Raw genomic sequence first — 15,299 nt, 5'->3', positions numbered from 1 at the left:
CTTGTACAAGTGTTTTAAATCTTCCTAGAATCGTTTTCAGAGGCCTCTAGAACTATTTTGAATGTGCCAGAGATCTCTAACTGCTACTGAGAATCTTCTTAAAAGTACCAAAGGTCTAAATGCTACTGAGAACTTTATTAAAATTACCAGAAGGTTTTAAACCTTCCTAGAATTGTTTTAAATTGCCAGAGACTGTATGACAATTCTGAATATGTCGGAGATCTCTAAATGCTACTTAGTATCTTCTTAAACTTGCCAGAGGTCTCTAAAAGTGTGTTAAACCTTCCTAGAATTGTTTTAAATTGCCAGAGCCTCTAGGATCATTTTGAATGTGCCAGAAATTTCTAAATACTGCTGACAAATTTTTTAAAAAGTGCCAGAGCCCTCTACATGTATTCTAAACCTTCGTTTAATCCGTGAAACCAATTTTTGGCTGGTGATAGTGGTGATTGTGACACAATAGTCAGTCACTCAACATAGCATATCTAGGGGTTAGCCATAATATACTTTTGTCTAAGGGCACATTGAAATATCAGGAATAAAAGGTTTTTAAAATATGAATGACTTTATTGGTAATGCCAGGAGTCCTTCTCTTTACTTAAAATATAAAAGCAAGACCAATAACCTTCTTCACACTTAAATAAGTATAATAAATAAAAATCATCACAGCCAGATATCAGTTTACAATGGAAATTTAGGTACCTACACTCTCTCTACCACACTGTATTCATAACAAAACTAAATGTAAGGATTCCAGTTACTACCATCTTCAGGAACTAAATTATTTGTAACTAACAGAACAATATCAACAATCCACCAAACTCCTAAACCTCCAATAGTCAACAGCTTGCCAACCGCAGTCCCAGTTTGTCCTAAACAAAACCTATCCAACCCCAAAAATCCCAACAGAATGCTGTACAACAATGTGGTGGTAAAGTAATGGTTGGAGTATTTAATACACGGCACGCCGTCTCGTAAAAAAGTCCGATTACCAAAACATTCAATTTCCTTCAAAGCTTGGCAGACCACTTTAGCTTTATGCACCTCTTCATACCGAATGCCACCAAATTTCAGACAGCCATAGCCCAGTTCGTTGAGGGCGGTTTGGTTGCCTTTATGGTCCACTGGGTCTTCGCACTCGATAAATTCCCAAGGCAAATAGGAGCACTTAACTAAGGGGCCCCTCGGATCAAACTGTGTGGATTGGTTGTTCTTCTGGTCGCTAAGAGCTAAATTCACTAACAATGCGAGTAGCAGGAAGTGTTTCATGATGTCCATGGAATTGTGAGTAGAAAATGCATTTGAATTTAGTTTTTTAAAGTATTATTTTTATCCTTGTTTTGTCTATTTGTAGGTTAGGAAAAAGGGAAGTGCCACTGTCGATAAAATGACGCTTGACAGTCCCCGAAGCACTCTAAGCAGGAAAACGGCAACCAGCAATACATTGATTCAGTACAGTAGATGTTTCAGGTAAAATTCTGATTAGATTGTAGGATAATTACCTATTTAACGTATCGGGGAAAAATAAAGGGTATAATCACCAAACTAGAACGTTATATGAAAAAGAAAACCGTATATTCAGTTAATAATTAATAAGTAATTTAAAACGTATCAGATAAAAGTACAAACAGATAAAATGTCAACCGTAAACAATAATATACAAAATATAGGTTAATATATTAATGGCATAACAAACTCGTGTATATATAAATAAATATGCCTATGGCGCAATAATAAAGTCTTCTCGATTATTCAACTAAATTTAAATTATATTACCCAATATATTAAGGATAAAACAAATTATTCGTTGACATAAAAATTGTAGTTGGCTAAACTGCTTATTACATCATTCAATCGAACTTTTTGATAATTTTTTAGAACGCGTATGTGTAACAAATACAAATATCCAAAATTAAGATTGTTGATGTTGGGCGCAGATTATATCAGAAAACTTATAAATAGTTCCAAGTTGGTACTTTTACCTGGCTATTAATTAAACATTGTAAAGCCTGTGCTTTTAAGGTATCGATGTGAGTAAATGGCGGCAAAAATTCTAACAATCAGTTAGTTTTGCAATTGTATCTACTTTCGAAAATTAAACTTATTATTTGGACATTGCCAATTTAATATAGAAAAGTATCATCAATTCAGCAAGCAAAAGCATTATTTCATATAAATATAGATTTTTTCAGTAGTTAGTATCAAAATTGTGTCTTAAAAATTTCAATTTACACAATAAGAGAATTTTGACAAATTGTAAGAAATTTTGTCCTACTGTTCAAATAGAAGGTATAAAAATGATTGTAAAATGTGTTGCACATTTCCCTTAAATTAACTCAGTAATCCTCAACTATTCAGCAATCCTTAAAAACCAAACATGACTAAATCATCAAAACCATTTCAAAAATTACCTAAAACAAGCCCAAGCCTATTCATTTATTATTATTTAACGGACAATGGACGAACACTGTTAATTAAAGAACTTTGGAGATTGTGCTTTCACAAATTAATTTTATTTATTGAAATCGGAATGTAGAAATTCAATTTTTTACTCACAAATCCAATATAGTGTCTAATAAAATAATAACCGGTTATTAGGCCAGACTAAAACCTTTCAAAAAGCAATCTCAAATATAAATATTTATGCTTACCATCTACGTTAAACGTAAATTAGTCTTGTAAAAAGTGGATGACTATCGTTGGAATAAATTATTTTCGCAAATTTAGTCTTAACACAACCTAGTAAAGTATACCTTTTTAAAGCTTGTAAAACAAAAGCGGTGATTCTAGTCCCTTAAATTGACGAAATATTGCTAAAATAATTCATATTATAGTATCAAATTTATGTTGTGTAATCTCTGGCTTGAGTGGGTTCTTTTGTACTCAAAAATTTTCGTAAGTAGTAACCAATTTCGGACTTAAATTGAATTTACTCGGCCAACACTGGCGGAGTACCAGTGCCACCAGCTAATTCGTGCACTTTTTTAGCGACCTCATTGGCCAATTTATCACAATCTTGTCTGGTGGCCGCCTCGGCGTACACTCTCACTACGTCCTCTGTACCTGAAGGTCGGACAAAAGATCGGCCCTTCGGGTACTTGGACACGATGCTGTCAATTTCGCTTTGCAGCCCTTCAGGGGTCACGCATTTTCTTTCTGCATCAGTCGTGGTGATTACGTTACGATCCTGAATTACACAATAATTAGAATAGTCTCCCAAAAAATGATTTTTCTAAGAAAAATGTTTCACATAAAAATGAATTTTACTGCGAACAACACGTCAGTGAAAACCACATAAGACGGGTATTTTTCTGTCTTCTTACCTGAACCGTGACTTTTAAAAGTCGATTAGGCAAGTCGGTGTAAGCGGCCTCCCATTGGCTAACGTCCCAACCTCGGGCATGCAAAATCGTTTCGACTAGCAACATATCCGAAATCGCATCACCCACAGTCTCGTTAATAATATCAATTATATTAATTAGTCTTAGAGTTGCGTCTTTCTGATCCGGAGTTAAGCTGCAAATATTACATAATTGTGCAGGAAGCTCAGTGTTTTGACAGGAAAACCCCATAGCAGAGCTTGTTTGACGTCACACGTTGACAATTTATCAAATTATGGTTTTACCTAATTACGCCATCGAAACGAATGTGGTCTACATATCTAGTAGTCGATATTTTGTCCCCAAATTTCGCCCATTTTGAAAACTCCTCACAACTTTTTCGTTTATTAACATTCTTAAGGCACTTTTTCGATGTGATTCCAGTGACGTGCATGGTTTTTTTGCTAATTTCTTCCGTTTTCTCAAAAATTTACCTAACTTTATTCTTTTAATTTGAAATGACAGTTGGCTAAGAATGTCCATTTATGCCGTTTACTACAAAAAAGTATGTCTATAATTAATTTTAAAAAATAACTGAGATATTACACCTCTTTGTTTTTATTCAAGTTGGTTTTTAAATCAGCTGTCAACAGTGACGTTTATTTATTTCTTGTTTCTATAACAAAACTTAAATGTTTATATTTGAAACTAGTGATGGGTAAATTACCGGTAAAACAAATATTTTACTTTACTAGAAAATTTTGACCGGTAAACTACAAACACTGTGTTACTGGCAGTTCAATTGAAATTTTGACACTGATTTTTTTCTTGAAAGTACCAAATTTTGTCCGGTTTTTCATGTTATTGGATAGGAAATTGAATAAGGAATCCAAAAATGTGTCATTTCCTTGCTCCAAGTGGGTTTTACAGGTGATTTTGGTGCTGACCAAAATTTCCTGAATCAAATTTCAGTCCACAATCCACAATTTCAACTGCTTTAAATATTTGTTACACCAAACCAGTTTTTCCTAAATAACTCGAAAACGGTGAAAGTGAAAAAAAATTGCAACAGTCCAAAAATGTTCCTAACCCAACACCGTCAGTTTGCAGGACCGTTTTTGCTTCCAGTATACAAAGTGTGCAAGAAAAGTATGATGGTTCACTATTTTTTTCACCCTGTACACAATTTTTAAGATAGTATGTTTTACTCTAAACCATTAGAAAGGGGAGCTCAAAGCGGTTCTTTTAAGTGGTTGAACCACCCTGAACTCTCAAAATAACCAAGTTACAGGGTGTTCAAACTTCAATTGATTTGAAAATTTGTTGCATCAAACCAATTTGTGGTAAGTAACTCAGAAACGGTGAAAGTTTCATAAAAAATTTTCAAGAGACCAAAAATGTTCGAAATCAACTTTTTGACTCAGCATCGTAAGTTTGCAGGACCGTTTTGGCTTCCAGTATACAGGGTGTTCATGGAAAGTGAGGTGATTGACTGTTTTTGTTCACTCTGTACGCAATTTTGCTTTACACCACTGGAAAGAGGAGCTCAAGACGGTTAATTTGAGTGGTTCAATAATTTGATTGGGTCTAATCTGTTAACACAAGTTTTCAAAATGGGCGAAATTCCACGCCACAAACTGACTGAAGATATCGAAATACGGTTTTTGCCATTTTTTTCAAAAATCGACTAGACATGTACACTAGTTTTTTCCTATCTAGCCGGGAAATGGGGATTTCTTGTCAAAACACACTAAATCCGGACACCCTGTACAGAGCTTAACCCAAAACAAAAGCGCCCTAGGCCAATTTGTATCAAAAATTCGTTTGTTAACGGTATTAGCGTTAACGTATTACTGAGAAAGTTACCGGAATGGATACCGAAACGATAAGTTACGTCAAAGTTAGCAACTCTATCAACGTTCGAAGTTTGTTTACTTGTTTCTACTTCAGAATTCTTTTCAGAAAAATCTGTTTTCATATTCTTTATTTGTAAAAATGGAAAATAAAATAATATTTTTAGAGAAAAATGTGTGAGAAAATGATTTTAGTATATATATTAGTATAATTGTTGTACCAGAAAGTTGTTATCTTTTCATCATCCATTGTATGTATAGCTTTTTTTAGAAGCAGTTCTTATTAGACTCTCTATCAATTTCTTGTTCGTTTCAAAGAACAATTATTTATTTATGGAACACAAAAATTTTTAATACTTGCACACAAAAAAAAATTGGCGCTTACGTCAAAACATCCCAATATAGTTTCTTGGGAACTTTGATTTTCTGTAAGCTGGCCTAAACCACCGTATTTTTGGTTAAGAAATTTCAGGAACTAAATCAATCAAAATACATTTCTTACTTGTTCGTTTGATAAGCGTTCCGAATTTTTTCTTTGGCTTCAGGTTTAAAGACAACTGTACCATGACCGTTCGCTTCAAAATACACCCCGATATCGTATTCTATAGCTTTGTGATGTAACCACTTTACACCAGTAGGCACACAGGCAACAGGAACTTTCTACCGATCAACAGTGCAAATTACAATCATTAACGGTTTAGTAATCACTAAACCGTAAAACAAATAAATATTTACCAATTTATGTGTGATGTAGTCGGTCGAAGCTCCATTGGCGTAAGCGGTCTGTACTAGCCCTAAGTTTAAACTAATTCCAGTCTTTTCCAAAACCTGTAAAAAACATATTTAATTCCACAATAAATAGAGCTAATCTGTTAATAACCTCTTTAAGGTAACCGGCGACTAAAGTCGCTATCCTATCACCGTCCAGAAGATGGAATTTGCTGTTATCGTCTAAGTAGTAATAACTAAACGATCCGCATCACCATCTACTGAACAACACCTCTGATTGAGTGTTTGCGGTAAGCCAGTGGGAAACTTTTGCTGAGATTTTACAAAATCGGCACCGCACTACAAAAAAAAAAGTTAAAAAACCTACTTTTTACTATCATCATAATACTTGCCAAATGATTCAATTTTCCCGAACCAATGATCTCGTCATTGTACATGTCTATGTTTAAACTGCCTGCCAGGCCTTCCTTAAGAAATTTCACTTTTTTGGCTCCCACCCCATTTGCCCCATCATAAAAAATACTACAACACAATTACAATCAAACTGATCACTTGAAAAGCATAAGCCCTTACGTATTTGTGTAGTTTCCATTATTAAGTTGTTCACCCCTAACCTTTTTAAAGGCATTTGTCAGTTTTCTGTAGTATCCTTCTTCAGTAGGAATACCGTACGCCCTATTAGTGTTTTTACACACTACAAAGTAGTGCAATTGGGGCGTGGTGACTATTCCATAATCGATAGGTTTGCCGCCCATGGCTAATACTCCTACAAGGCAAAAAAGTTAATTTTAGGATTTGCAATAACTAGAACAATTATAAAGTGCCAAGTAGTTGTGTTTCTTGGAGGAACCACACTGTAAGTAGCATTTACAGCTCCGTGGAGCCAAATTTGACAGTTCTGACGACAAGGAACACTTTGATACTTGATGATGATTTAAATGTTATGATTTATCCTAAAAGACAAGCACAACTGACAAAAGAAAATGGAACATAAAATTCTGAAAACATTATTTGTAAAAGAAAATTCTGGATAATTTGCAGTTTTCCGTAAATTTTTCGTGGACCATTTCCAGCAAAAACTAACATCAACATTAACCTTGCCCTCTAATTACTACACTAAGTCGTTAGTATAAAATGGTAAAACATAACTCATTAAGGCATCAATTCCATAAACAGTTTACAGCAAGCTTTCATTTACATAGCTAGCATGTGAGCGGTTGTTTAAATGAATCCACGTACGTATAATCTCGATATGACGCATAGATAGAGATTATTTTAGTTACTTAATTAATATTCAGAATATGATATATCCATGATGTGGATGTGGAATAAATTTAACAAAGAATTCTCTTAAATTGTGAGCAGGAAAAAACTGTTAACGCAACCATGTTAATCACACCAACGCAAAAATTATGAAAAAAAGTAAAACATACATAGGAAATACAAACCATCAATAACAGCTTTCGACAAACTGGGACTACTAGGCCTCGTGTCTTTGCCAACTAGAATTTCAGGCCGATCGTTCATGTTTTGGATATCGTACTGTTTAATGATGTCGTTTATCACCGTCTCTAACTTATCATCCCTACAAAATACGAAAAGTAGCCCTTAAAACATGTAAAGTTAGGAAATGAAAGCAGAATAGTGGGATTTTATAATAATGAGCTAATTTAGTAACATAACATTATACAGGGTTAGTTAACACCCTGTAATAGCAATGAATTTTAATTCAATCTGCATACAATCTTTAATTGTCTGTATACTCTCCCATAGACCGGATAGTCTATAAAATTTGTTCTTTCCTAATTTAGGCAAAAGTTTATTTCAAATACATATTATGTGAATATAGTCACATTTTCACTAGCTAGAAACATAAAATTTAGTAACATCCGCTATAAGATATTGACATTTACAATGTTTGTAACTATGTGAGTAGTCAAAGTCATAATAACTGACATTTTTACCTACAACAACAATTTTACTCAGGCTTAGCACATTTTAGGTAGTTATACAATACTTTCAGAAACGTTCTAAGCCCTTCTGCTTGAAATTTGTGAATTTTAAGTATTTTTCCAGTCAATTTAGAAGATTTTTAAATAATCTTGTTTAAGTCAATTAATTGTCATCATTATTCCACTTAAAAAAAAATGAAGTTTGTATTGTGTGATAATTAAAACTTTGTCAACATTTTTCCCTTTCAGCACACATTGATAGATTGAAATGTTTACGTTCGTTTCCACAAATGTAAGGCAAGTTGAAGTAATTAAAAAGGCAGTGTCTGTAGAGTTTAATGGGAAATAACAATTTAAAATAAATGTCTTAACGACCGACTTCAATTTATCCATTACGTTCATTGACCTAAGCAAAGAATGCGACAAAGGCAAACAGATTTACTCTTTTAGGTTGCAAAAATAACATAAATAGTCAACATTTCATGTTGGGAGTCCTATCAGTTAGATAATCAAATACATTTAAATTAAACAATTCGAAAATGGGCTAAATATAAATCAAAAGTTGGGTGTTTGCATGCCAAAGTTAAAAACTATAAACTCCCTAAAATCATCAGTGGTATTTTTAATGTGCATTAGGAGGTCTGCTTTATTTAGAAAGAAAACAAAGCGTGGAGCCTACTTTTCCTCTGTTGCATATGGGACCGTAATTCGGAGTGACAAATCATTTATTTCCTTTAGAATCTCTTCAAAAAAACCCAATAAATTATATTCATGTCACTGATAATTCAAGATTAATACACTTGTACTGATTTCAATCTAACTAAAGAACTTTTTCAGAAATACCATAATTGTAGCTTAGTCACAAAGTTAATACAGACAACTACTAATTTAATCAACTAAAACTCCTTACGTAACATTGGCGATTTTAGTAGCCCACACCTCCCAACTTTGTTCCAACATTTCCCCCATTGGGTCCACTAATTTAACTCCATTATCCGGTTCTGGGTTATGGGAAGCTGTGATCATAACTCCGATACTGGCTAAAATAACCCCTTACTTTAACCCCATAAATATTTAATGTCCAGAACAGACCTTTCTTCAGTCGGGCTCGGAGAACAGCCAGCAACCCCATCCTGTACATAACATAATCCAAATCCGTGGCCCTGAAAATGCAATAAAACACATGGAGAAATGGATCTAATTTAAGTCTGCACTAAGTGCAATGTGTTAAAATAATTATGTAAACACGTCAATTAGGAACAATTTATGTTTAACCCTTAAAAGTGTGTGAATATATTTGAAAGGGGATTTCCCCAAAATGTTATGGAAAAGTTTGTTTTATATTTGTATAAAACATATTTACATTCCATAGCGAAAAGGAAAGCAAAACATTTGTCTGCTCTACAATTAAGTGTAACAGGACACTTTAATGTGAATAAGGGGCTTGGTTCCTTTCAAGGAAACAAGTAATCGGTCCACGGTCATTAGTCTGACAACAAAATATCTTGCAAGAGGCAGGAATAATATGTAGTTTAATACTGTTTTTATGATAGTGATATATTTTCAGGCATGTAAAATTCAAAAAAGATTGCATTAATGAATGGGATGTTTGGATGTTTAGTTTTATTCTCAAAAAAAGAAGAAAATTGATGATACAGGCTTTTTAAACCCTGGTAAATTATTGTAAACAAACCAGAAATAACAGAGTTTTTCTTGCTCATGAGAGCCACAAAAACTGATTAGAGGTATTTACTACAGTTTACAAGATAATAGCAGTGTTAAGTGGTTAAAATGTAAAATAATTTCAATAGACTAAACTTTGAGTAGTGGTTAACACTTGATCTCTAGCCAGTCAGTTTTATTGATGCAATATTACTTTAACAAGAACATTTATAACACCATACTCCCTAACCGACCTTTATTAAATTAATTCAGTCACTTAAAAATCAGTCAATCAGTGCTGTGAATTGTATCTATAGGCTTTCATATTAACATCAACTGCATAAGTAATAATCTCAAATTGGTAATGCACCAAGTTTAATCAATAGCATGCTAAATAGGTCAGAAAGGTCTTCCAGTGAATAAACTGGAATGTTTTCTGTTTAAAAAGGCTTAAAACTCTTTATAAATATTAGTAGAAAAATAATGGATGGTTTTAAAATATTGGTACTTGAACTTTGATTTGGTGTTCAGAATAAACACTCAAGAAAATATAATTGTAATAGCTTCAAATAAGTACATTTGTATGTTTTCTTTTAATGAAATTTATGTTTAATCAAGTTGGTCACTGATCAAAAACTAACCTTGAGCAGGAATGGAAAGATTTTTGAACTGTATTAGCAATAGTTGGAAGTTTCTGTTAAACAGCTATGAAACTAACAGGCTGTTCGACTGTTAACTTGTGCTATCAAATAAAAGGAGCATCATATACAAACTTTTGCATAAAATTTACAATAAGGCAGTGCAAATTTTGACTTTAAAATGAATGAGCAAAGTTTGATAGATCAGTTTATCACTATTGACATTGATCCAAGCTTCAAAAATCCAGTTTATTTTAAGACAAAAAAATACATATTCCTTACTAAAACAATACTGATCCCACTAAAGCCTGATAGTGCTGAGATAATACAAAATATAACAAAAAAACTTCACATACATATGGAACATTATTAGCAACGTCAGCGCGCACTTGAAGTTAGGGAGGTCACTCAAATAAATTTAATATCCGGAATAAATTGGGGCCAACTTGGCCCCCCATTCAGCTAATCTAACCTCAAAAATTCCTACCTTGTTCGGAAACCAGCCGTCCCGTAGGAGATGTCACCTTTGATGGTCTTCGGATACATTTCCCTAGCGAAAGCGTACACCGTTCTACACCTCAACTTATTATTATTGTTATTAGCCATGGTACGGCTTTTACTTTTTATCGATAAAATTATCGAAAGTTGTGTTTGGAGGAAGGCCGTTGACAGGCAGTACTTGAAATTGAAAACCGCGACACTGACCCAGGGCACGAGTGGGACAGAGACAGACGAATGCGGGATGAGTCAACCTAAAGAGAAAGGAGAAAGGAGTGACTTTTAAAACCTGCAATGTTGCCGTACCTAAACCAATTTCCTTGTTCCCCCAATCTCTGCCAAACCAATACCAAGATTCGTGGCTAACATGTAACAATTTCTTCTTTAACTGTATCTACTGTGTGAAAACTACCTACTTTAATTAATTTGGAAACACTCTGTAATCTGTACATTTATAATAAAGAAAATAATCAGTATTGTGCATAGCAGTCACAACATTGCCATCAAACCAACTACTAAAACGACGAATGACAGTTGACGAATACTCAGCATCAGCTGGGTGTTGACACTTGACAGCAGTCATACGTCAAGAAAGGAATTGTTTTTATTTTGATAAAGATTTTATTTTCAAATACATTTTTTGATAATTTTAATGGTTTTAATATTAGCACGTTGACTCACTTCTATTAAATAGTGATATTAACTATTACAGACAGAAGTAAATGGTCCCTATCGACTGTTCCATCTAGTATTAGCGTCTAGTACAGGTAAGTACTTAGTACTTTAAAAGGCTTTTTGTACTCAAAACATTGTTAATTACCTTTATTGTGTTGTAACAGATGAGGAAAAATTGTAATCATCAATCAGAAAGTGTGAGATAATTTAATGGTTAGACCAAAGTACTTCAACTATTACATATTTTGCCAAGATTAGGGCTTTAATGGATTTTACTGTAATACTATTGTAGAGACCAAACTTTTAGGATTAAACACAATGGGAACTCATTACTCTATTTCAACTAAAGAGAGTTTTATAGGGTCTGTTTGTTACAGTCTGTATTTGGCGAATGACTGCTTGATTGTCCCCCAAATTTGTTTTTGCCTGCTAAACATCTAATTCTTTCATCAATTAGGGTAACCCTAATATTTGTGCTGTTAGTTACGATTAGTTGTACAATTGCAGTTAACACTATTCAGTTAAAGCAGGATTCTGAAATAATTTGTTTTTACACTCTAGGATGCAAGCAGAGTAATGTGAGGTCAAGATAACTTGTTTTGTAAAACCATATTTGAGCAACTGTCAAGTTATGTAATTTTGAAGTTACATTCTCTCTACTGCCCCATAGAGCCTAAAAACAAATACCACTAAAATCTGTGTGTACTTGAACCAGATCAAGTTTGGTTGGGTTGGTTTGTAGAAATCCCAATAACACTATTGGTAGTAAGCAAGATAAAAACTGCTGTTTTTGTCTGATCACAAAATAACAGAATTAGTATTAACATTATATTGAGAAAAGATGAACTTCTGAGATGTTATTTATCAGTCACCATTGTGAATTCAACAGTTATACCATCTGCAATTATGTTAAAGTTTGTTTTTATTAACTCATTGGTCAATTGCACCATTTAAGGTCAGTTTGGATTAAATTTCATTTTGACAGTCTAGCCAGCTTAAGTTACACAATATTCTATTACCTACTTCAATAAGCAATTAAAATACTTAAAAAGTTTTGAAACAGAATTCCTTAGATTTAATGCTTTTTTACATTTAACTATTTACTTACAAGATCATTATGGAGAAAGAAAATTAACTAGAGAATTTTCACAAACAATTAACGCGTCACTAGAGACCATGACTATTATCTTACTGATAATGTTTCATCACCGGAAATTAGCAATAATTGAAATCACTGTGGATTATTCTGATTAATAGCAGTTATCAAAATCACCTTGTTTAATTTGAATGCTTTTATCAGCCATACAGCAAACCAATATTTTTACCAATCATTGCTGGGATTTTAGATTATAATGTAACCGCGAATTTTAACGCTTCGTAACATTGATTTTTATAAGATGTTTTTTAGTGCTCAGTGTCAATAGTTTTGATCAGTTGGCGATACAACTAATTGTTACTAGGTGTGCGGTATTGTTTTAGTTGATAAGATCCGATCAGTATCTTCTTTTGAAGTATCATTGGAAGCGTTCCTTGCTTATGATAAGCGCAATCTAAGCAAAAAATTAGTTCAAATGTAGAATTCTTATCGCGCAATTGTAAAGTGTGAATTGTAGCAGATTTTTTTCCTGTTAAGTGTTTATAATGTCGCACAAGTCTATTAAAAGTGATAGTGCTCATTATGTTCCATACAGACCTGTCCATGGATCAAAATGGAGGGATATTTCCTTTAGAAGCAAGAGTAGACTTCTGAGGTAATTTCCTAAATCTCATCAGCAGTTACTTTAAAATCAGCCTACATCTCGTGAGCAAACTTATCTTTTTCTCAGTGCTTATCATTATTTTCCCACTAAGAGAAGACAATGTTTTGTTTTCCTAATGGTTGCATATCCAGTACGTAAACGTACACTTCACATTGAACATTCTTCTTATCTGTATTGATATGAGCAGACATAAACTGGTCTCATTATCAAATCGTTTGTCTTAAAACATTCGGTGCGTAGAATCACATCAAATGTCTAAAACTCTGAGTACGAGCAGCTCGTCAAGTGTCGATCAACTTAGTGAACGTACAAATTCATCATCAACAACGAATTCGAGAAGAAACGAACGGGTTCCCCTCCTCCTACGCATACCACCTAGCTATGGCTCAGCAGTACCGTACTTTCAATTTGTTAAAGCTAGTACTAACAGATATATTACTAGCCAGGTATGAATAAAGTTAGTTTTGCATTGGTTGTTTTTGATGAATCAAAGGAAATGAGCACGAATGTCATGTTCCTTATCAGTCCAGTTGTTTACAATGTTGGTTTATTATTGTTTAGTGTTGAATTGCGTTTGTTGTTAAACTGAGGCTTTTTACTGGGATTATAGACAATGTGTTGTCTTTGGTCTATCCTGAGCAGTCTTTAGAAAGCCAACAATTCAATAAAGACCCCTGAACCTTAGTTGTTTTGGACTAAAAATGCTAAGATCCTAAAACTATTTCATTGAATGTAGCTAATTTAAATTGAAATACACAACTTATTCTTACCTTGCAAAAATCTCCAAGTATTCAACATCTACCAGAATACAGTGTTGATCCATTATGATATCATTACTGATAATATTTATAGCACTATTTTTAAATCACAAGAAGATTTTTTATTTGCTGGATTTATGCTGTACGTTCTGTGCTAAACGACATTTGTATTGTGTCTGTAATGAGTTTGCAATAACACACTTCTCAAGTCAATCATTTTGACCTTTCATGTTAAAACTATGTTATTCGCAATTTTGCATATAATTTAAAAAAGTGTAAATCATAAATGTAAACATCAACACGTATCTTTTATGTACATTAACGTGTCCAATTAACAGAAAAGTGTAACATTTGACATTATAGCAACGTCATTGCCCAGTAAATTTTGATTTTCCAGCTATTTTAAATGTTATTTCAAGAATTTGGAGCTTAATAGCTATAAAAATATTTTGTTGGCCTATTTACTTAACATTTTTTTACCGTTAGCACCGTGTGATTTTTCTTATCACCAACTTGAAGCTGAATGATTGTCTTGAGCTTTTTGTAAAAAGTTTAATTAACTACAAACAAGGTCACCATATGCATGCAAATACAAAATAGCACGGGTTATAATGTTATTTTCCTTCCAATCAATTCATTACCTAGACACAGTAGATATGAAATACAATTTGCCATTTCCATTAACTCTCTGTTGACTATCGAAACGATAAATATTTGATTTTTCCATGCGGGTGTTTGCGCTCCGTGAGAAAGTCCCAATAAATTTTATTGCCGTTGTCTCGCTTAAATATTTAGCACCGCTTTAATTACTGTTTATTAATTTGTCATTTTATCTGGAATTATTACTAGCATGTGCATTAGTTAGCGTTGGGACTTCGTTTTGTTCCAATTTAACAGTAGCTCTGGGTTTGGTGGGATAAATGGCTGCTAAAGCACTGAAGTCTAGAATTTTTCATCATCATCATGGACAGGTATTGTGTTTTTTTTCCACATTCAAGTTTTTTCTTATCATTCTGTGTTGTCTTTCTACTATACTAACGACCTGATTAGTCTAAATTTAGAAAGGAGCAGTGATTATATGGCCAAAATTAGACTTATTTTAAATTCAACTCTGTGAAACTTACTTAGTTACTGGTGGAAGTGCAAAAATTTAGAGAGTGAGTTAAAATTAAGCAGAGATGATTGTTTAAATTATTAGCTGCATCCATACTTGTAAAGTATCTAATTATAGTTGAAACATGGGAGTAGGTTTGGTTAATCGTTACTGCCTTAAGCCTTTGTAATCAACAAACATCTTAATTTGCTAGTCAATACAGAGTAGTTAAGACAATTTTGTTCTGATAAATTTAATTCTTGCAAAATTATCCAAATATCCTATAATTTACAGTGTTTGTCAGATTTGGGATATTGTTTAGACTGTGAATTATACCTATGAGCTCCAACACAGATTGGAT

At 33.3% G+C, this 15,299-nt stretch overlaps 2 protein-coding genes across 2 annotated transcripts; both read right to left on the bottom strand.

Annotated features, from left to right (window-relative positions):
- Positions 1–546: 546 nt before the first annotated feature.
- Positions 547–1,368, bottom strand: amrt (TM2 domain-containing protein 2 amaretto). Its single transcript, XM_081985058.1, has one exon. It carries the CDS (start codon positions 1,276–1,278, stop codon positions 739–741), a length of 540 nt encoding a protein of 179 aa, XP_081841184.1. The 5' UTR covers positions 1,279–1,368; the 3' UTR covers positions 547–738.
- A 185-nt stretch (positions 1,369–1,553) lies between these two features.
- On the bottom strand, positions 1,554–11,105 carry nst (phosphoglucomutase 3-like protein nst). Its single transcript, XM_081985029.1, is given in 13 exon segments — positions 1,554–3,187; positions 3,324–3,516; positions 5,676–5,833; positions 5,909–6,001; positions 6,054–6,139; positions 6,142–6,241; positions 6,295–6,424; positions 6,476–6,668; positions 7,351–7,487; positions 8,765–8,894; positions 8,947–9,017; positions 10,642–10,906; positions 10,959–11,105. Coding segments are annotated over 12 exon segments (1,668 nt in total). The 5' UTR covers positions 10,761–10,906; positions 10,959–11,105; the 3' UTR covers positions 1,554–2,929.
- Between the last annotated feature and the right edge of the window lie 4,194 nt (positions 11,106–15,299).

Source organism: Ips typographus, linkage group LG8 (genome assembly GCF_016097725.1).
Source record: "Ips typographus isolate SLU linkage group LG8, UJ_Ityp_2.0, whole genome shotgun sequence".
NCBI lineage: Eukaryota > Metazoa > Arthropoda > Insecta > Coleoptera > Curculionidae > Ips > Ips typographus.
This window is presented reverse-complemented; position numbering and strand designations above follow the sequence as displayed.